This window comes from Herpailurus yagouaroundi, unplaced genomic scaffold, assembly GCF_014898765.1.
Source record: "Herpailurus yagouaroundi ecotype Mexico unplaced genomic scaffold, PumYag 28, whole genome shotgun sequence".
Classification (NCBI taxonomy): Eukaryota; Metazoa; Chordata; class Mammalia; order Carnivora; family Felidae; genus Herpailurus; species Herpailurus yagouaroundi.
In genome coordinates, this window is record NW_024412376.1 from 97,675,646 (window position 1) to 97,699,955 (window position 24,310).

At 35.0% G+C, this 24,310-nt stretch overlaps 1 protein-coding gene across 5 annotated transcripts in view; it reads right to left on the minus strand.

The window, feature by feature from the left end:
• Positions 1-24,310, minus strand: part of ARHGAP24 (Rho GTPase activating protein 24) — a 662,096-nt gene that overhangs the window by 275,504 nt on the left and 362,282 nt on the right. For 4 of the 5 annotated variants that reach the window (XM_040479190.1, XM_040479180.1, XM_040479183.1 and 1 more), the window contains exon 3: positions 5,729-5,816. In XM_040479190.1, coding sequence (XP_040335124.1) covers positions 5,729-5,816 — 88 coding nt within the window. Of the gene's footprint in view, positions 1-5,728; positions 5,817-24,310 lie in introns of those variants that run through there. The other variant, XM_040479221.1, reaches the window with a different exon arrangement.

Here is a 24,310-nt window from a genome sequence, read left to right on the forward strand (position 1 = left end):
CTATCTATCTATCATCTATATCCAGTATATATCTATCATCTATATCCAGTATAGATAACATAGCGTTATAGTAGTTTCAAGTGTATAATATAAGGATTCAACAATCCTACACATTACTCAGTGTTCATCAAGATAAATGTCCTCTTAGTCCCCATCACCTATTTCACCCTCCCCCCACCCACTTCCCTTCTGGCAATCACCACTTTGTTCTCTGTATTTCAAGACATGCAGTTCGTTTGTCTCTTTTTTCTTTGTTAATTTGTTCCTCAAATTGCACATATGAGTGAAATCATACAGTATTTGCCTTTCTCTGACTAACTTATTTTAACTAGCATTATACCCTCTAGCTCCATCCATGTGGTTGCAAGTGGCAATTTTAGTCTATAAATCTGAAGAAAACAACCGTTAAAAATTCGCATTCTATGTTGAAAAACACAAGGGAAGTTGTAACTTACAGAGAATGCATTTCAGAGAAGAAACCTAAACCCCATTTCCCTGACCCTGACTATAACAAGAGGAAGACGACTAGGACAGAGGAAGTGCCTCTTGAAGAAAAGTTTTCAAGATAAACCCTATTTTTTTAAGGGGAGGAAAATAAATTCTCTCAACCATCAGAACAAGTTCAGAGAAGCACAAGAGAGTTGCTGGTAAATTCTGAAGTATGCTAGAACTGTCACTCACCCCTTCTCCAAGCTGTAGACTCACATGAAGCTCAGCAATCCATTGAATCTGTTGGGTCTGAAGCTCATGCTTCATGGAAAAAGGGACAAGATGACAGGGTTGAGGGAAGCAGCAATGGTGAAACAGCCTGCATTATCCCTACTTGGCAGACCAGGGTACATGAGTTTCCTGGTAGCTGAATAAGCACAAAGAAAGCAGCTGGCTTTTGAGCCCTTCTAATGGTATGCCATCTAACAGGACCTTGCTTAAGGTGGAAAAGTCTACCATGTGAAGTGGATTTCCAATTCTAGGGATGCTGAACAATCCACAAATGTTCTCTATAAGTAAGTCAACTTTTGGAAAGGAATGTAATAACCAGTCAGTGTTAAGGAGCTGTACTACAGCAATAGCTTCTGTGTAGACAGACTTCTACCTTCTTCCATTTCTCTTTTGGTAACATTATCAGAAAGGAAAGCAGAGAAGTAGGAAAGAGGACATACAGAATTTCCCTCCACTTCAGCCACTAGAACTACAAAGAGGTCTTTGCTGCACAAGGGGATGGAAAGATATTACACAGCAGGAAATAAGAGTTCAGCATAGCCAATTTAGGAGTAGCTATTGCTGACAATAAAATCATTTCATACAATTGAGAGCCTGCCGTGAACCTGGTAAACATATACACTTCAATAAGTATTCATCCAGTACCCTGCATCATACTGTACCATGTGTTAGAGATGCCATGATGAGAAGAAAGACATGGCTCCTAACACTTACGGAGCATACACTTCCTCGTCTCCTTTTGCCTTTCTACCTCTGAATCATTATGTCTTCTCCCTGTGACAGACTATTCTTCAAAGAAGGTTGAGACATTATCATCTATTAATTATTCTGTTTATTTTTTAAACATCATAAGGAAAATTTGCCCAGAACACATTTTAAGAAGCAAAAAGACTGAATGCATTTTCTTACTTCAAGTACTATACATTAAAATCTGCCAACATTCCTTTCTCAACCACATTTCCCAAAAGCTTAGCACTTGGCCATAAAAGTTCACTCCAGTCTAAAATTTGGCATGCCTCACAGCAAAGTCTTCAAATTTGCCAATTTGGCTAACATCTCCTTTTTGAATAACAAGTAGGGAAATAGGAAAAAAATTATGTGAAATGGTATAAATCATGGCATTATCCAGACACAATTCATTTCATGAGATAATAGTAAGACTAAAATAAATTAATCCTAAATTATGGTAGATTTGTTTTCAGATAGATTTCCACAAAAGTTTAAAATCTGCATGGAAATATACTATACAAAGAAATATAATTGAGTCATATACAAAAATCAGAGAACATTTTTTAATGTTTGCTTATTTATTTATTTATTTATTTATTTATTTAAATATGAAATTTATTGTCAAATTGGTTTCCATACAACACCCAGTGCTCATCCCAACAGGTGCCCTCCTCAATGCCCTTCACCCACCCTCCCCTCCCTCCCACCCCCCATCAGCCCTCAGTTTATTCTCAGTTTTTAAGAGTCTCTTATGTTTTGGCTCCCTCCCTCTCTAACTTTTTTTTCTTTTTCCTTCCCCTCCCCCATGGTCTTCTGTTAAGTTTCTCAGGATCCACATAAGAGTGAAAACATATGGTATCTGTCTTTCTCTGTATGACTTATTTCACTTAGCATAACACTCTCCAGTTCCATCCACGTTGCTACAAAAGGCCATATTTCATTCTTTCTCATTGCCACATAGTATTCCATTGTGTATATAAACCACAATTTCTTTACCCATTCATCAGTTGATGGACATTTAGGCTCTTCCCATAATTTCGCTATTGTTAAAAGTGCTGCCATAAACATTGGGGTACAAGTGCCGCTATGCATCAGCACTCCTGTATCACTTGGGTAAATTCCTAGCAGTGCTATTGCTAGGGAAACAATCAACAAAACTAAAAGGCAACCGATGGAATGGGAAAAGATATTTGCAAATGACATATCGGACGAAGGGCTAGTATCAAAATCTATATAGAGCTCACCAAACTCCACACCTGAAAAACAAATAACCCAGTGAAGAAATGGGCAGAAAACATGAATAGACACTTCTCTAAAGAAGACATCCAGATGGCCAACAGGCACATGAAAAGATGCTCAATGTCGCTCCTTATCAGGGAAATACAAATCAAAACCACACTCAGATATCACCTCACGCTAGTCAGAGTCGCCAAAATGAACAAATCAGGAGACTATAGATGCTGGCAAGGATGTGGAGAAATGGGAACCCTCTTGCACTGTTGGTGGGAATGTAAACTGAGAACTTTGATTCTATTGTAAAATCTTTTTTTTGATTATTTACACATGACTATTACTTAATTTCAGAGGACATTTCAGACTAAAGTAAAACAAAGATGAAACAAAACAACTCCTATCTACATAGCATATATGGATATATATAAATTATAAATAATTCTATATAAAGAATTATATTCTATAATATTCAATAATATAAAGAATCAAAAAGATATAGAGCACATATACAGATAAACTATATATATGTATATATATATATATATATATATATACACACATACATAAACTTACGTATATACGCACACACACAGAAATGTGTGTATGTATATATAGTACCAGAATGTTTGGCAAAGAGCTTTCAGAAAGCTTTTTGTCAGTTTTGTTAGAAATCATTATAGGCAGTTGGGATTAAAGTATTTAATCCTATCCATCGATATACCTTGGTAGTTGGGCTTGAGGTATTTGTACATAAAGACAGAATCATTTTGGATCTGTAAACATCATTTGTAGCATGGGTTTTCAAAAATGGTGATGGAGAGAATTCCTCAGAGAAAGCCAATATAGAATAAGTATATGTTATAAGAATCTGCTGCTAGTCAGGCCTACAAAAGAAGGTTCTGTACAAAGCATTGACCACATTTCTGCAATCTTTTCTGTCTCACACTTTCTGACAAATGAACACATTCTTGCAACTTTCTAGATTCTCTGTGTCCAGCTATCACCTAATTAGAATAATTAGAAAATATCATCTTATCCTTCTCATTTGCAAAAATAAATCCAGTATAGTCAGTAATTCTAATATTGCAAAAATGGTTAAAAATCATGTGATTTAGATTCCCACATTTTCATACAAATACAGAAGCATTTGTCTGGAAATTCTATTTTAATTGGAGGGACACACCAATAAAGCCTCAATGACCAAAATTCATGGCACAAACACTGAATTCTTAATGAAGCCATGGTGTTTCTCCAACTTTCTCTTTAAAGAAGCATTTGGCACAATTCTCTTACCACTCCTTAAGATAATTTAGAATTATAAGACCTAATTTAGAAAATATTACATATTGTGTTAATGATTCAGGAAGCATCCTTTCAAATGAGCTATGGGCATAGTATGTTTATTTCCATAATTACTGCAGCAGACCTAAATTTCCTTGAGAATGTGTTGTTTTTTTTGTTTTTTGTTTTTTGTTTTTAAAGACAACCGTCAGATTTCACATCACAGAGTCTTAAACTTCTTAAGCTTTGCTCATCAAAAGCCATATATCATATTCCCCATATATGAAATGCATCCCCTAGAGAAACAATCTTAGAGGGGAAGTTTTGAGACTTCCTGGGTTCAAAGGCCCAGTTCTCTCTAGAACAATCTTGACAATATCCATCTATGTTATATTAGAACACCTTCACCGAAAGATGAAATTTTTACATATTTAGTAGACAGAATGGGAAAGCAGACCTTTAGTATTATTGGAGACAGAGTCAAAGCTGTCAGTTTAATACCATGCTCACTTAAAAGCCAATAGGCACTAATATTGTGAATAAATAGAGAAAGAAATTTCTTCCAGTGATACTTCAAAGACTTTGCAACATCTGGAATTTGGTTCTATACAGGGTATTCCACTAAAAAGTAAGTATAAAAAGATTTTAATAGAGCAAACAAGATTCAGGTTTCTTACAATGTGTTCTCCCTGGGGGGAGACAAATAACACAATGCATCTGACTAACCTTTCTGCACTTCAGCTGCATCAATTAACATTTAGTCATGGATTCCATCATGAGCCAGATGAACTCAGTGCTACAGCTGTTTTCAGTGAAGGGGAAAAATATGCTTCCACATTTTAGATTCCCAGCATTTATAAATCTGGGAAAAATGTTTTATTGACTGCTGTTGTGCCAGCATTATTGATATGCATTACATATTAGTCACCCAAATAAATTCACACACACCCTAGACTGTGATTAAATCAGGGTCAGTAGCGCATGAACTGGGTCAGCCAGCACCAATGCTATAAAAACCACATTCTCAACCTTTTTTCTTACATAAAGGATTAAGGAAGGGCTAAAGAACTGATCAAAGAAATAGATTGCGGCCTTGAAAAAATTGTTATTGGGTGGGTCAAACATTTCAGTGGAGATCAGGTACTCTGAGAGAGGGATGCAGATGACTAGAAAAAAATGAACAGATGTTGAAGAAATTGAACTGCAGGATCTAATGGCTTGGCAGAGACATCCTCAATACTACAAGCCAAACATGTGGAAGTGTTTGGTTGGGAGCAAAGCTGGGGTACAGAATATCAATACTTAGTTAGTCATTGAAGGAGGATTTTTGTTTTGTTTTATTTTTATAGCAAAGGTTCCTTCAAGATGCAGTTTGTGGAGAAATATTACAGTGAATCAGCTGGGTAAGCCACTCTACCTGTCACACCTTGCTAAATTTCACATCACAAGAACATTATAAAACTAATTTTGTCTCCATTAGTCCCTTATAAATGCTGTTCCATGTCTTCTGGTCAACTCTGGAGTCACATGGATGAATGGATATCCAATAGTCACGTGGCCATATGTGCACTGCGTGTGTGTGTACCATCATTTGTACTGGTGTATAAACCTGGAATCACTATCTGTGTAAAAACTAACCAAATTTGACACTTGCCTTCTCAAATTAATGTTCTTAGCCACAACTCAAGAAGAATAAAGGTTGTATGTCTTCACTTTTACCAACACAGAATGTCAGTCACTTAATCAAACCAGAAAAATGCCTTACCTGGAACTACTTCAAAAAGGAATTTTCCTGGGCTCTCTTCATTGCAGGGATGTTCAAGGACTTTATTTCCAGGCAGAAAAATAGTACCCTGTGAACACAAATGCCCCAAACATCAACATCATCAGAGGGCAAATATTGGATATCATCATCATTATCATCAGTAAATATCCAAAGTGTATCTGTAATCCAGTATATAGTAATACACATCAGACTCATTTATATTCCCAACTAATCAAAAATCATGTAACAGAATCATATTAATTCAACATTTAACAAGTTTTTGTTGACCACCCAATGTATATAAGATACTGTATTAGGTACCGAGTTCATTTTAAGCACCGATTTATTAAATGCATTCTGCGTGCCAAAATTTTTACTGAGCCTTCTACCAACATCATATTATTTAATTGTTAGAACAGTCTTATAAGGTAGGTGTTATTTTCCCCATTTTACAGCTGTGAAAACCAAAGCGAAGGCATTAAGTAACTCAGCCAAGGTTGCCATAGCCATCCCTTGATTATTCCTTCCTTTTCTGTTAGATTTCTCTCTCTTTAGTGTATTATTTCCATCAGTACCAAGACATACTTAAAGTTCTATCCCATTACAAGATACTACTTTGACTCTTCCTGTTCCAGCTATCATCTTTTTCCCCTCTTGCCTACCAAAGAGCTGCCTACATTGAATCTATTTCTTTACATGATATATTTCTTTACACGTGTCCACTGCAGCCTCGTTTGTGCACCCACAATTCCAATTACCTGATTCTCACAAGCTTCATGCTTAACAATTCTCAATCTTCAATAAATTTGACTTCCCAGGAGGATTCAGCACTATTAACCATTCTTTCTTGAAGCACCTTCTTGGTTTTCTCCAGGTTTTTCTCTTACTTTGAGACTTGGTAGAGTCTCTTTTCCTGGCTCTAAGTGGCCTTTAAATATTAAAGTGTTTCAAAGATGTATCCAATTATTCCTTCTCTTCTGACTCTATTTTCTCTTTCTCAGAACTATCTCATTCATGTCTATGACTTCAATAACCAACTATAAGCCAATGAATATCAGATTAATATTTTTCCCCTTCCCCCTGCTGCTGCTGCTGCTGCTGCTGCTGCTGCTTCTTCTTCTTCTTCTTCTTCTTCTTCTTCTTCTTCTTCTTCTCCTCCTTTTAATTTTAACTAGGCTTCATGCCCAACATGGGGCTGGAACTCACGACCCTGAGATAAGGAGTCGCAGGGTCCACTGACTGAGCCAGCCAAGCACCCCTCAGGTTAGTATTTCTAACTCAGGACTCTCTAATTTTCAGAACTTTATATCCAAGAACTTATTTGCATTTCCATTTGCATAGCAAAAGCATCTTAAACTAAATTTAGTCAAATTAAAATGCAATTAATTTTGGTCCTGTTTAGGTATTCACTAGCTTTGTGACTGGCATCTTCTTCCAATCAGTTGCAAAAGCCAGAAATGTAGGAGTCATCATCCTTAGTATATCTGTACTAACATTCAAGTGACTATTGTTTGTGGTCTTGTATGTTTCAAAGTCCATTCACTGAATTCTCCATAATACTCAAACATCTTTCAATCCATTTTTTTTCTTAATGCATTCCAAGTATCTTTAGAAACAGAAACTTCACCTTGCAACTTTCTTGCTTAAAAATCTTCAATGACTTTTATTTGTCCTCAGATCAATAGAACTTTGGGTCTACTTCCACCCAAATCTATAAGCTCATTTTTCTGCTCTTATGCTTCTGATGCTTTCTATGACTTTCTGTAATCAAGCCAACTCCTTTTCTATAAATAGTATCATACTCCCATCTACCTTAGGACTGTATTCTTTCCTGGATTGTTTTATAACCATTTCACAGATTGATTACTCCAAAATATACTTGTATAGCTCCCAGAAAATGTTCCTGGATGATTTACTACTGTATGTAACTATGCTATTTGTAAAATTATTTTATTAATGTCTATCTCCATCATTAAACTGTAAAGGAGTAAGGATAATGTGTGTTTTGCTCTCTAATTTACCACCAATGCCTAGTATTTTGCCTAACATAAGGCTAACGCTGAAAAAAAGTATATTGTTGAGTGAATAAGTACTGTTAGTGTAGTAAAGCCAAGATTATAAACCAAGAATGCTGGATTTAAAAGCCTATGTTATTGTCAACAAGATTATATCATCCAGTTTTGCCAGTTTGAAGCAATATTTAGCTCAAGTAATATTTTACTCAGGTTTCATCCTACCTGATTTGGCACAGAAAATTATAGTCATCAACTCTGTCCCTACATCTAGGCTTAGAGTGTTAAAGCATAGCACTCCCTAACTAAAACCTAAGGAATTATAGGTTAGACATCCCCCTCCCCCTCCTTGCTTACAAGAGGAAGTTTTAGAGGTACTACCTTTTTTTTCCTCCTCCAGGAAGTAAATTTTCTTACTTCTCATCATATCTAGTGTCCTTGGTCCATGGATCACCAGTTTCTGGTGTTTTAAATAATTTTTTAAATTACAAAACACTTTGAAAATATTCATCATAATTAAGACTTTTTAATATATAGGTTTAATCTATATGGTTTCCATATAAAGTGATAAAAATCAGCTGTTTCAATGAAGAGTTTGTTTTACTTCCTGAAATGATTTTGTCAAGTAATTAAATTTGTGATTTAGCTGGGTGTTAGAATATAGCATCTAACCTTCCAGACAAATAGAATATTCACTTATGGGTGCACGTATGCCTGTATGTTTGTATGTGTGTACACATGACTCCTGTTTAATTCTATGTCTTCAGGCTCTACTTAGGATCTTAAAATGTACATATATCCTGTAAGTTGAATTCAAGCCACTCTCCTGCATAAATAATTCTCTTGCATGAGTCAGTCTCTTCCATGAAATCCCAAAGTACCTCACTTGATTATTAAAAGACAGAGTAGTGCTATTCTTTGTTTTCTTTTTCATACATGTGAAATAGCTACGTCTGGCTGAAATTTTTATTTTCACTTTTAAAATTTGACATCTTCCAGATTTTATATTTTAGCTGTTTTCCAAGAAAATTATGATGACAGCATAATAGTTCAAGTATTAGTAGATAATGTTTAGGGCAGGATATATTGTAATTGACAAACATTTGCTGTGGTTAATTCATTGTCATTCAATTATAAAATAAAGTAATTTAACTGAAATCTAGTAATTTAACTTGATCACCTTGTATAGAAACCATGTAGTTAAAGTCTATAACTAAGAGAAGAGTCTTAATTGTGATAGTTATTTCAAATACTCTGTAATATGATATTGTTAAAAAATGCAGAGAAATTTTAAAAATCTATAATTTACCCACAACCATAGATAACTAATGTTAGCACTTATACATCTTCCTGTATTTGTATATATTTATGTATATGTGTGTATTAACAGCTACAGTAATTTTTATTTAAAAAGTAATCAAAATAAAGCCTTATTTATTATCTGCTTCAAAACTTAAAAATCATGTATTGTTAGTATGCCAATTTAATAATTGATATCATTTTTAATTTTAATTTTTTAAAGTTTATTTATTTTGAGAGAAAGAGAGAGAGAGCATAAGCAGGGGAGAGGCAGAGGAAAAGGGAGAGAGAGAATCCCAAGCAGGCTCCACACTGTCAGCACAGAGCCTGACAGGGGGCTTGAACTCATGAACTGTGAGATCATGACTTGAGCCAACTACTTGGACACTTAACAGACTAAGCCACCCAGGCGCCCCAACATACTTTTTTAAAGCTGAATAGTATAGTGCTTGCTTGAATATACATACTTTTATACCCTCTGTTCATGTAAAGTATTTATGGTTTTCTTCAAGTGTTATAATAAAGAATATTTTCATGAACATCCATGAAGCTAAATCTTTGAGCTCCTCCTTAACTTATTCTAAAGGACAAAGCCCTAAGAGAGAAATTAGTAGTCAAAAAGTATGCACTGTTTGTATGGGTTTAGTTAATTCTTCCAGAGTACTCTAAATTAGCTAAGCAAACAAATAAACAACTAGTGAGCAAGTAAAATAAAAGTGCCCAATCTGATTGAGAAGTAGTTTATTGAGACACTACCATATGTCAGATATTATTTCAGATGGTGTGAAGTATGGAAGAGAAACAAACTCTTTACTTTCAATATAAGAATAACGTATTATATGACTATTATACATGAAATAAGTACCAAAGTATATAGAAAACCAAACAAATGTAAGAGTTTAAGAAGAGAGTGTCATTAGTGTAGTCTGATTAGTTAAGAAAGGTAATATGAAAAAATAATTTTTAAAGGAAGATTAGATTTTAATATTTAGTGAGGTAGGGGTAATCTTCTAAAATGGAGGAAATCACATTAACAAAAGCAGTAATTAGAGCCATATGTGCATAACACATTAGAATAAGAGAATTTTCACATGAAGGAATAATTAGGAGGTAATGATTTGGTGACATTGAGGACACCTCCTGGAAAGTCTACCCTTGGGCAGAGGACGCTGCACTTAATTAACATCCACAACTGAGAACAAGAGTAGACTCTTGAGCAAAGCAGATGGAGATTGAGGAATACCAACTTCTTAAAAATTTGTTACTATGAAGCAATTAATTTGTCATAGATGACAACATCAAGACTTACACAAATGTATTGGCAGCAGAAATGGCATAAATTTGCATCAGCAATGCATTACTGGAGATACAATTTTTGGAAATAGAAACTGGGCACAGTTTAAACATAGAGAATGAAGAAGAAAGAGTCAAAGATTACTTCAATTTCTCTCTTCTGTATATCTAGAAGAAAGGTGATACCTCTTATTTGAAATGGGGAATTAGTAAGAATTAAACTCCACTGATTCCATGTATTTGAGCCAAAACTGTGTGATAGTCTTTAATTTCCTGGTAATAGCTAGATTGGATGTTCTCTATTTGCCCACCCCCCCCCCATCTTCTTTCCACCTATCACTCTATTCTGTACCCCTGGAAACTAATCTCTATAAATTGCATAAACCAGGCTCTCTTGACTGTTGACCTCAGGTTGGATTTGAGAAATCATAGCATAAAATCAGAAGTCCACAAAAGAGACAGACTGAGATATTTATTGACCTATCCTCCTCCAAGCTAGCCAGAAAATTGGCCTTAGTTGCATTGGATACCTTAGTCCACATCTCCTAAATTTGCAGGCTTCCCCAGGTTCTAGTAGCTCTAACAGACCCAGGATGTTTTCCCTATCTGTGGGTTTATATGAACCTTCCCAACACTTTATAAATGGTTTCTTTATCATACACTCTACAATTAGCACTTTTAAGGTGGAGCCATCAATTTCTTGCTGGGATCTGGAGTAACAAAATAGTCAGGGTGCAAGTGCTTTCAGTTTTCTAAGAAATGACATATTACCCCTGATGTTCAATATGCCTCACTGGAAATTTTGGATGATCACAGAGAAGAGACTCAAGTATAAGAAGGAAATGTAACCTTTTTGATCAGAGTTCAGTACATATGGTAGTAATTACATGTCAATAACTGATCATCATATTCAGAATGGAATTAAGCTTACTTTTTATCCCTTACAGGGAATATCTCTTTCTAAACAATTTTTAAAATTTCAAAATGAGATAATACATTAAACAAAATATTTTATAGCTTAAGAGCTAAGAGTTGGCAAAAGAAACATAATTCAGGACCATAATAGTATCTCATTTTCAGCTAAATAGCTGAAATTGCTATTAAAAAAAGAAGTTCCTCTCTAGTTAAATCACTGAGCCAAAATCACCATATTGGGGTAAAGCAAGATCATGTTGAAAATAAGTATAGTAATCTTCTTATCTGGAATTTGGATTGAAAAAAAAAATGTATGCATGTGCAGTAGCTCTGTTACTTTCTATAAACTTAATAGTAAGAATTTTTTTTTTTTTTTTCCAGCACTAACAGTGATCATGAACATCACGGACTGGGCAAAGTCTCAGCTTGACAATATATATGTGTATTTTTAATGCAATTAGACAGAGGTTGAGAAATGACAGCAAGGGGAAACTATTATTCAGAAGTTTTTTTATAGTACCATAGGTTGATTTTACTTTATTTTTTCTTTGCAGCAAGTACTTTCATTAAGTCATTCAACAAATATTTATTAAACAACACCTGGCATGACTCAGGCCCCCTCCTGGGCACAAAGGATATAATGGTGAGAAAATCCAATAATGTCTTTGCACTCCTGGATCTTAGGATCACACAGGGAAGGTAGAAAATTAGAAAACAAATATCTAAAATTGTACCCAGAAACACTCTAGCCATGTAACAATCTACCAATGACACTTAATTCTGTGGTTAGGTAAATCTGCTCTGGGTTCAGATTCCCCCTCTACCACCGATTAGCCCACTAACTTCAGGCAAGACAGGTATCCTCCCTTTGACTCAGGTTCTACATTCTTAAAATGAGATTAAAAATAGAACTGACTTCATAAAATCACTGTGAGCTAATATGGGTAGTTTGTAGAAAAATGCCTGATACATACTATTTCTTAACTGTGTTTAATATAAAAAAAATCTTTCGTGTATCCCAGAAGCCCCAAAGATAGTGTGGCCCCATGTTTTACTAATCTCCAAATAATGAGGTAGTTCTAGTAAAGGTTCAATATATATCTGCTAATATTATTATCTAATCAAGTAAACAGGGAGGTAAACTAATTAGAAAATTTTAAGTTATTTTTTACTGACTATCATGTTTGAAAGGCTAGACTAACCAAAACAAACAAATCTCTAATTAACAATCTTAATAATAAATAGCATAGCATGAGATTGATAATGATGTTTGCTAACATTTCTTACCTGCTACTTTGCTAAACCAATATGTATGCTATTTATATCATTAATATGCTCAGTGACTCTGTGATCTAGGTATTTCTCATTTTATTGATGAGGAAATGAAGCTCAGAGAGGCGAAGATCCTGGCACAGTAAATTCCTAACACAAATTTGAACAAAAAATGATTGAGTAAATGAATACAAGCTGCTTTAAGGACTATATCTTTGATTATTAACCCAGTTTATGTTCCTACTTCTAATCAATTACTGCTATTTAAAGCAGTTTGAAGAAGTTTTATGAAGAGTTATTAAGTTTCTTCTTAGCCTGTGAAATGAGTTACACCAAATTCCTGGAATGTTGTTGGGGAGGGAAGTGAAGGGGAGACTTGCAAATCTGTACAGTTTAGAATCTGCCAAAGTAATTTTGATGTGCAAACTCTTTGGGGACCACTGACCTAAGCACTGTTATAAATTGTCTTGTAGAGAAAGTAGCACAGTATTCATAAAGCTGTGCTCATTGTAGAATGTACTGTTTTCCCTCAAAATAATAGATGTAATATTTTCAAACCATTATTTAAATTAACCATGGCAAACATAATAGCATGAGACTATCTTACAATTACTGAATAAATAGAAATAAATTCTCTATATAAATGTCTCATGTTGCTACTTTCTATTAACTGCAGATTTAGCACTTGAGAAGCATTGTCATTCTGGGCTCATTTTTATTTAAAACATCATTTGCATAATATTATTACATATGTTCAGATCCTAGGACGCTAATTAATTGTGCACTAATTGTGATGGAGAAAAATATGTAATATATTTTGATATAATTCATTTAAAAGCTTTTAACCCTTTCTTCTCAGACACAAGGACCCATGTGAACACCCACTCTGGACAGAACAGAAGCACAACACTTTCTTCCCCCATGGAGTCCTCCTGCATGAATATTCACTCTGGAAACATGGCCATTACCATTCTAGCTACATTTAGATCATTGTCTACATGTTTTTGATTTACTGGAAAATGAAGAAATTCCTTGACAATAGGGGGAGAACAGATTAGAAATGTGGGAAAATGAAGACACGATTATTCAAAAATCAAAATTCTATAATCACACTCTCAAAATTGGCAGAGACCTTAGAAATGACCTTACTCATGCTTATCAAATATATGAATCCCTTTTAAATACCACAGTCCTCAGAAATTTGACTAAAATATCTCACTAATTCTCTGATGGTATTCCATGCCATTTTTGAAAGATTATACTTAGAAGAAAAAAATCCAAAAGTTGACATAAAATCCATCCCCCAACAATTTCTACTCTAAAGTCTTCCCTTTGGAGTGAAATCCCCCTTTTCCAGCTTGAACCTTACAGCTACATCTACTGAGACTTATATGCCAACTTCTCTGATTACTGTAATCTTCTAAAAAACCCTATGTGGAGTTACAATTATATCTGTCCATTACACAGCAGGAATGTTGAGGCATAAATAGATTGAGTAGCACGCAGCTGTGTAGCTGTTAAAGTGCAGAGATGCAACTTGACCCTCCTGAAGTTCAAGTTCCACTTTCTTTATATGATAGAAAGCTACAATGCAATTTATTAGTTCATTTGCTTATTTGTTTTTTCATCAGTTGTATATTTATTATGTACTATATGCTGAGGATACTAAATGCTTAGGGGAAAAACGGAAATGTTACGGGGCGCTTGGGTGGCACAGTCGGTTAAGCGTCCGACTTCAGCCAGGTCACGATCTCGCGGTCCGTGAGTTCGAGCCCCGCGTCAGGCTCTGGGCTGATGGCTCAGAGCCTGGAGCCTGTTTCCGATTCTGTGTCTCCCTCTCTCTCTGCCCCTCCCCCGTTCATGCTCTGTCTCTCTCTGTCCCAAAAATAAAATAAACGTTGAAAAAAAAATTAAAAAAAAAATGGAAATGTTAGGAGTGATTATCTTGGAATATTCACGTCATAGATGATTTTTATTTTGCTAAGTTTTTCCTACTTTTAAAATAATTTTAAAACAATGAGCGCATTTTACTTGCATACCAAGAAAAAACATACAAATAGATGTTTAAAGCAAAGAAAAACGACAGGAGAAATAGGGTTGGATAGAGGCCTTTTGGAATCTAGAGGTTAAATTTCTGCTTTGCAGTAAGGACTATGAAAGACAGTTCAAGAAAATTTTTAAATGTAGTATAGTACTCTGAATAATGGCCACCCAAAGATAGCAGGTCCTAATTCCTGGAACCTGTAAATGTTCTTTTACCAGAGATAAAAGGTCTCCAGATGTAATTAAGTTAAGAATCCTGACAGGGAATTATCCTAGATTATCTAGGTGATCCTTAAATATAATCACAAATATCCTTATAAAAGAGGCAGATATGATATCCACACAGGAGGCCATGTGGAAATAGATGCAAGAAACTGGAAAAACACAGTTGGTCACAAGCCAAGAAATGCTCACAGAACTGGAAAGAGTTCCCTCCTAGAGCCTCTGAAAGAAGTCTGGCCCTGCCTATATACCTTGATTTCCTACTTCTGGACTCCAGAACTGTGACAGAATAAATTCCTGTTGTTTCAAGACAACAAATTTGTGGGAATTTGTTACAGCAGTCAAAGGAAATTAATACATATAAATTAATACCTATACAACATACTTTGAAACAAACCTTCCAATGGTTCCTTGTGAGAAGGCTGTAAGAAACTAAGGTTTTAAAATCCACTACTAATTCTCAAGTGCTGGTAAGGGATCTCTAACCTTTAATTATCCAATGATTTTCAGGGAGAGTCCATAGTATACAAGGTACTGAAATTAGATAGTAGCCAAAGAAAATCCCCCCTTTACCCCACTCTCTACTCTCAATAGTAGGAACTGATCAGTGACACGTTCTTGTTCTTGGAAGCCCAGGATAGAATGTCCTTGGCAAGGTTAAGGGTCTTTATTTGGAGAGGACTGAGTTCAATTGCTAAACCGTCTCAATTAATTACTGGGACTTTGACTTTTTGTATTTTGTGTCCAACAATATATACCATTTTACAACATTCATTATTTCTCAGCTAGAAAAAGAAAGTGTTCAGAAGGTGGTAAAGGTCAAAGGTTTGAAATGAAGTCTATGGCAGTAGGAGAAAAAGAAAAAAAATTCTTTTCTTTTGGAGTTTATGTCTCATTATGGAACAGAAATATGAAGAGCAAAACCATAGCTATATAATGTCTATTATGGGAAAACCTGGGACCCCTAAAAATAAGAGTTCAATAAGCCATTTTCAATAGACCAGAAAATTGATGATAATTAAAATATTCCCATTTAAACTTTTATCTTAAATAACTAATAAACACTTTGTGTGCTTATAAACAAAGTGAAGGGACACCTGGGTTGCTCAGTTGGTTGAGCATCAGACTTTGGCTCAGGTCATCATCTTGCAGTTTGTGAGTTCAAGTCCCACATGGGGCTTGTGCTGACAGCACGGATCCTGCTTCTGATCCTCTGTCTCCCTCCCTACCCCTCCCCCACTCACACTCTCGCTCTCAAACATAAAAATTAAAAAAATAAAAATAAATAAATAAGTAAATAAAAATAAAGTAGAAAAGCCATGGTTCAACCTTGGAAAAAGCTGTATAATAACTAAACGTATAGTTCCAATGTAAATTGAGATGCTGATACAATGATTTTAATAATTTTTTTTAACAACCAAGTATGATTGTTTTATAGTTAAATAACTTTCTATATAAATACATTTTAAAATTGGAAAGTTTAATTGGAAGAAAAATGTCTTTAGCAGGAAGAAGACAACCTAGAACTTAATCACATTTGCATTTTACACTGAACTTTAAAAAAAAAAATCTCCTTTGACTTATGGTAACACCTACTTTGCTTTTCTCTACTTCTTTGAACTACAATTATGTTCAATATAATCCTTAATAGTTGCTGCTGAAATTGCATATGCAGTGTGATATTTACTTGTGTAAATATAACATGCTTTTGCAAAATTACAAAAGTTTGGCAAGATATTCTGTTGGTAAAGAAAGCAGCGCTCTTTTTTTTTAATTTTATTTTTTTTAAATTTACATCCAAATTAGTTAGCATATAGTATAACAATGATTTCAGGAGTAGATTCCTTAATGCCCCTTACCCATTTAGCCCATTCCCCCTCCCACAACCCCTCCAGTAACCCTCTGTTTGTTCTCCATATTTAAGAGTCTCTTATGTTTTGTCCCCCTCCCTGTTTTTATATTATTTTTGTTTCCCTTCCCTTATGTTCATCTGTTTTGACTCTTAAAGTCCTCATGTGAGTGAAATCATATGATATTTGTCTTTCTCTGACTGACTAATTTCGCTTAGCATAATACCCTCTAGTTCCATCCACGTAGTTGCAAATGGCAAGATTTCATTCTTTTTGATTGCCGAGTAATACTCCATTGTATATATATATATATATATACCACATATTCTTTATCCATTCATCCATCAATGGACAGTCGGACTCTGAAAGCAGCACTCTTATGGTAGGAGGTGGTAGGGGGCAAAATGGTAAAATTCTTTTTTTTTTTTTTTTTTAAGTTTACTGACTTGGCAGAGACAGTGGAAGTGGGGGAGGGACAGAGAGAGGGAGAGAGAATCCGAAGTAGGCTCTGCACTGTTAGCACAGTTGAGCCCAATGTGAGGCTCAAACTCACGAACGGTGAGATCATGACCTGAGCCGAAACCAAGAGTTGGTGCTTAACCTACTGAGCCTCCCAGGTGCCCCAAAATGGTAAAATTCTCATAGAGGCCACTTTAGTGATATTTACCAAACTCAGAAAGATAAGAAATGACATATTTGCAAGGTTGTTTGCATTACAAACAGCAGAACTGGAAACAACTCAGGTGTTTCTCGATGAAAAATTGATTAAAGAAACTATGATACATCTGTCTAATGGAGTGTTATGCAGCCATAAAAATAAAATAAGTCAAATCTACAGAGAATTTGTATATTACCTCTCTACAGAGCTATATATATTATACAGAGGAAAAAATATAGTTTGTTTAGAAATAAGTATTCAGAATGTTATATTTTAAGTAATAAAGAGATAATACTAAGAACATATATTTGTATTTGTCTTTATTCACACAGAAAAAAAATCATGGAAAGAAGAATAAACATGAGACAAATCAAAGTAGGTAGTTAGCTATAGGGAGTGTGTGTGCATGATGGCAGGAAGAATAAGGATAGAGGGAAGTAAGAGTTTCCAATGTAAACATTTAATACAGTTTTGATTTTGAAATCATATGAATGTTTCATGTATTCACAAATTAAGTTTAAAATGAAAGTAGTATGCAAAAATAAAAGTAAATAATATTTAAAATGAAAATATAATCACAAAATATTAATACTTTTCTCTACACAGTTGAATTTTTTAATATTCCTTAGGCTTTTTACTCCAGAATTTCTACTTTGCAAGAATATTAATTTTTTAATATGAAAAAAATAACCCTATTGTGTAAAAAGTCATTTTGAGTTAATCCACTCATAGTGTTAAAGATCTAGCTAATGGGCTCTATATTATTCTGGATATACTAAGGCAACTTGGAACTGAGAACCTACAATGAATATGAGCCTAGCACATTTAAAAAATTTGGGGGGGGGGGTAAAAAAAAAGTTTTGTTTTCTATTTAAGTTTCTTTGATAAGGTATATCTACGTGTGTGATAAGAATATTTTTATTTTAAATTTAATGTTGCCCTTCTTTGGCGAATAGCTACTCTTCCTGCTTAGCAAAATAATCCTGGAGAAAAATATCAGTGAATAAAATTTTGGATTCATTAGTCTAATATTTCTTTTAATATTTACTTTTTTCTTTATTTTTTTTTCAACGTTTATTTATTTTATTTTTGGGACAGAGAGAGACAGAGCATGAACGGGGGAGGGGCAGAGAGAGAGGGAGACACAGAATCGGAAACAGGCTCCAGGCTCTGAGCCATCAGCCCAGAGCCCGACGCGGGGCTCGAACTCCCGGACCTCGAGATCGTGACCTGGCTGAAGTCGGACGCTTAACCGACTGCGCCACCCAGGCGCCCCACTTTTTTCTTTATTTTTGAGAGAGCCGGAGAGCAGGGAGGAGCAGAGAGAGAGGGAGACAGAGAATCCCAAGCAGGCTCCATGATATCAGCACAGAGCCTGATGCAGGGCTTGAACTCACAAATCAGGAGATCAGGACCTGAGCTGAAATCAAGAGTCAGATGCTCAACTGACTGAGTCACCCAGGCACCCCAGTCTAATACTTTTAATCTCAGAAGTTCCATTGATTTTATAGTTGCTCTCACGTGATAGTATACATATTATTTGTCCCTGGCTCCTGCCCCAAACTACTCAAATGTTATTGACTTCTTTCTCTGCCTTAAAAACATTGACTTGGCAGCTATGATTACAAAGCAAAGTGTTTCAATTCTAAATATGCATTCTCAACCTGCCCCTGTCAGATCAACCAGGCACAATTAATGCACAATTAACTTTCATATAAAGTTAGAAACTGCTTGTCAACTCCTCCCTCCAAAATAACCTGTTAGGATATTTGTTGGCACCGCACTGAATCCATACATCAATTCCCTGCCTAAAATATGAAATCTTTTATAATATTAATAAAATCTTTACAGAATTAGGACTTCCAATCCATAAACTTGTTATATCTCTCCTTTAATATAGGTTTTTGGATGTCTTTACACAAATAAGTACAACGTGTATATTTATATATATGTATATATACAAATTTCTAATTACATATATGCTATTATATACTATACATGCAGTATATATAATATATTTATATCAGCATATATTTTGATAAACCTTGTATATTTTGATGATCTTTAAAATGGGATTTAAAAATATGTTTTTGAACTGTTTACTGCTAGGGCATGAAAATGAATGTTGATTTTGTATACATCAATCTTGCTAAATTCTTATCTGTAACATATTTGAGGGTTTTCTAGGCACACATATTGCCTGTAAATAATGGCAGTTTGTGTATCTTCTTCTCCAACCCTTAAACAATTTCTTCTTTTATCTTATGTTTGCTGACAAAGACCCACTAATAACATGGTGATTGAAGTAAAACAGCATATATTCTTAACTAAGGCCAGGTATTAGAAAGAATGCTTTCAATGTGTCATCATTAACTGATGACTGCTGGAGGTTTGCTCAGAATTGCTTTGTTTTGTTTTTCAATATCATGAATAGAAGTTAAATTTTTTTAAACATCTTCTTTTATACCTATAGAAATACTTAGATGTTTTTTCTCCTTAACCTGTTATATTATTAATAAGTAATTCTTAAACCTTAAATTAAGCAGAGCTGATACTATATTTATTTATTTATTTATTTTTAATTTTTTTTTTTCAACGTTTATTTATTTTTGGGACAGAGAGAGACAGAGCATGAACGGGGGAGGGGCAGAGAGAGAGGGAGACACAGAATCGGAAACAGGCTCCAGGCTCTGAGCCATCAGCCCAGAGCCCGACGCGGGGCTCGAACTCACGGACCGCGAGATCGTGACCTGGCTGAAGTCGGACGCTTAACCGACTGCGCCACCCAGGCGCCCCTCTGATACTATATTTATACAACCATTGCATTTCCCCCCTGAGCACACTGCAAGATTTCATTTCCCCATCATTTTCATATCTAGGTGAGATGATATGACTGAGTTCTGACCAGTGGTAAATGGGCAGAAGTGACGTACTTCCAAACTTGTCTCTAAAACATGCTCTGTGATCTCCTCTGTCTCTTCCCATTTGTATGGCTGAAAAAAGGTGTCCTTAAAGTGCACACCTACAAATGATAAGTGCTTAATTCTAGACATAACTGTGAGTGGTGTTTGCACACACACGCACATGTGGATGTATGTATAAATATATGTGATGTGTGTAAATGTGTGTGAATCATTCTCCAGGATATTCTTTATACAAGTGCTTGGAGAACACCACCATTTTATGAGAACTTTGAAACCCTCAGGAAATCATAACATCACAATGGGTACTACTTGAATTTTTCTAACAATGACAGTTCATTGCTGGGAAAGGAAACAGAGTTGTACCACTGAAAGTATTTGAGCCCATAGAATGCCATGATCTCTAAAGCCCTTAGGAGCAAGCTATATTTTATTTATTTCTCTATCCCCAGTAGTTAAGAAGGTAATAGGCATATAGAAGGTACAGGCAAAAGTTGATTGAATGGCTGAATTAATTAAGCCACCTAATTTTTGGTGAGTTTCATTATTTATAAAATAGGGATAACTATTAGTACATTTTTGAACTAATACATTGGATGATTTGGAGATTAAAATCAAACAAGGTATGTAGGATTTGTAAACTGTTAAACATTATAAAAAAAGATAATGTTTTTCCTTTTATTCTCCCAAAGTAACTCATGTTGTCTAATGATAATAGATATTGAAGGATAAAATTGGGGTTTTTTTTAGATGAATTGAGCTCCCCATTCTCAGAGGAATTCAAACACGACTTGACACCTCACTTGGTGAGGTTGTTAGGAAGAGAATTCCAATAATGTGTGCCCTTTGACCTCCCAAGCTTTAGTTTCTTCTCCAACAAAATGTAAGAGTCATGATGTAAGGGTCAGGAAGAGAAGTAAAACATGCATTCATTAGAATTATTTTAAATATAGAGAGAGAGACAGTAAAGTAAAGAGCATAGGATTGAGATTCTAATGAACTGGTTTTATTTATTTTTATTTTTTTAACGAACTTGTTTTAAACTCTAACTTCCAAATCCTAGGTATACAAATTTGAGAAAACTATTATAAATATTTGTATCTCTGTTCCTCATTTGTAAAATGGAGCTTAAAAAAAGAACCTTCTGGGGCGCCTGGGTGGCTCAGTCGGTTAAGCGTCTGACTTCAGCTCAGGTCATGATCTCGCGGTTTGTGAGTTTGTGCCAGGCGTCGGGCTCTGTGCTGACAGCTCAGAGAGTGGAGCCTGCTTCTGATTCTGTGTCTCCTCCTCTCTCTGCCTCTCCCCTGCTCATGCTCTGTCTCTCTCTGTCTCTCAATAATAAATGAAAACGTTTAAAAAATTTAAAAAAAAAAAGAACCTTCTGTAGAGGGTTATTTAGAGTTTTAAATAAAATAATACGTGTGAAGTATTTAGCATAATACCTGATATATGTTTAGGGATCAGTAAATAGTTGCCATAATTAGGATCATTTTTTTATCCAAGTCTAGTTTGGTATTTCATTTGGTACAGGATAGAATTTTAACACTCAATAAATGTCACCTATTAATATTATTAATATTTATAGCCTAATAGAACAAAACACATTGAAAAGTAATTCTCTCTCTCTCTCTCTCTCTCTCTCTCTCTCTCACACACACACACACACACACACACACACACACACACACACACAATGTTACTCAAAATAACATATGTTGAAGAATAAATGAGGCCCAAGCAAGATACTGTTTGAGACATACATGGGTTTTCAGGTTCATCTTGCAAGGAGTTTTTCTTCAAAAAAAAAGGAAATGAAAACCAGCAAGCCTCTGACCTAGAACTAAGCAAAATTCTAAACAATTTCCTCAGCTCACTCAGACCATTATGCCACCTATTAACAACAGGCCGATAGAGTGGAAAGCCTGTTACTTCCTTTCCATTCTAAAAAAGACATACAAAATTAAGCAATTATGACATAAATCAGATGCTTTGTGCATATTCAGAACTCAGGGTGCAATAGTCCTGCTGGCCTCCTTTTCATTCTATGTTAAAATAATCAATCTGGATTTTTTGTACCAGAGACACTGGTGACCTTATTTTTGGATGGGACAATAAGCCATCCAACACTCATAATGTTCATTGGGTTTTCTTTTTTTTTTTTTTTTTTCAGGAAAACATAGCTGGTATGTTGCATATGTGTCCAAAGGGCAGAAACTATATTTAACCATTTTTATTTTTAATGAAAAATCAAAACCTGTAGGCAATCACTGTTGTTTGGCCAGTTCTTTCTGAGGAAATTGGAAATCTAAATATAAAATCTAGTTGTATTTTATGATTATTATAACAATCAAAGTATTAATTAAGAATTTTATTGGAGGGGCACCTGGGTGGCTCAGCCAGTTGGGAGTCCGACTTCAGCTCATGTCATGATCTTGTAGTCCATGAGTTCAAGTCCCACATTGGGCTGTGTGCTGACACCTCAGAGCCTGGGACTTGCTTCAGATTCTGTGTCTCCCTCTCTCTGTGTGACCCTCCTGTGCTCGTGCTCACTCTTTCTTTATTTCTCTCTCTCTCAAAAAATAAACAAAAATATTAATAAAAAAAGAATTTTTGCTGGAAATATTTTTCTATACATAGTAAAAATAAAAGTTAAATAGGTAACAGTTTTCTCTTAGATCATGAAAGTAAAATATTAATTTAGAAAGTACAAGGAAGGGTTCTAAATTTCTCTGGTGAGAATAATAAAAAAGCACAAACAGATCAACTATACTTCTTCATTTTCTTTACCCACAAGCAAGGGTTAAAACAATACTTCCTTGTATAAATATTTAGCAGTTGTATTAGAAAATAAATATGAATTTAAAAAATACAAACAAAAGGAGTTCTCATGTAATATATCTCAAAAATAAATTTTTTAAGAGCACATGTTTCAATGAAATGTGTTTCATGTCTAGTAAAAATCTGTTTTCACTAGATTTTTAAATTAATGATTGTTAGTGATAGAAAAATACTGAATTAAAAATGGGCTCTATATTAAAATTCTTCATTATGACAAGTGAATTTTTGTAAGCAAGCTGGAATTTTATGTTATCATTTATTTTTAACTAGAAATTTTCAGCCATTTCTATTTAATAATCAAGCAAAATAAATTTTTACTAAGTTATCTTTAAAATATAACCAGTTCAACATATATGGTATTTAGCAGATTTGGAATCAAATAAGGAAAGAATTTTTCTAGTGGAATTTTGAGAGGTAATCTGCCCCCTCAGCTGATTTTACATCTACATATCACATAATTTTAGAGCTGGGAAATATTTTTAAGTTATACAGTTTGTTCTTCTACAAAATACCTTGATTCCATTTCATCCCTCTTCTGTTGAACATTCCAGTGAAAAGGCATTTACTACCTCTAGAGGAAGTTCATTCCATAATGGTAGCCTCTGGTCCTTTTCAAGTGCCACTTCATACACAACTGAAATCTGTCTTGGGAATTTCTGCCCCATTCCCACCCTCCTTCAAAACCATTGTCCAATAATGCCCTCTGGCTCTCAACATCTCTGAAGATAGTTACCATGCCCACTCTAAGTCTCTCCGTCCTGTTTATATTTTGATCATCCGTTCAGAAGCATAATGTCCAAACACCTCATCATCCAGATGGCCTTTTCTGAATCCAAGCTTGTTTGCCATACTAACTGTTAAAGCATGGTGCCCCAAGCCCAGTACTTCACAAGAGATGTCACTGAATAGAGGTTAAGAGCATTAGTTCTGGAATCAGACTGACTTTGTTTACATATAAGCTTTGCTTCCTTGTTAGTACAATCTTGGGCAATTTTCTAAACCACTTTGTGCCTCAGTCTCTCCATCTGTAAGAAAGAGATCATACTAGCAATTGACTCATAGAACTACTGACAGCTTAACACAATGCCTGCACATAGGAAGCACACACAAATGCTAATTTTTTTTTTAGAGGGAGAGAGTTTAAGTGCAGGAGAGGGGCAAAGGGGGATAGAGAGAGAGAGAGAGAGAGAGAGAGAGAGAATGAATCTCAATCAGGCTCCATGCTCAGTGCAGAGTCTGACACAAGGCTTTATCCCACA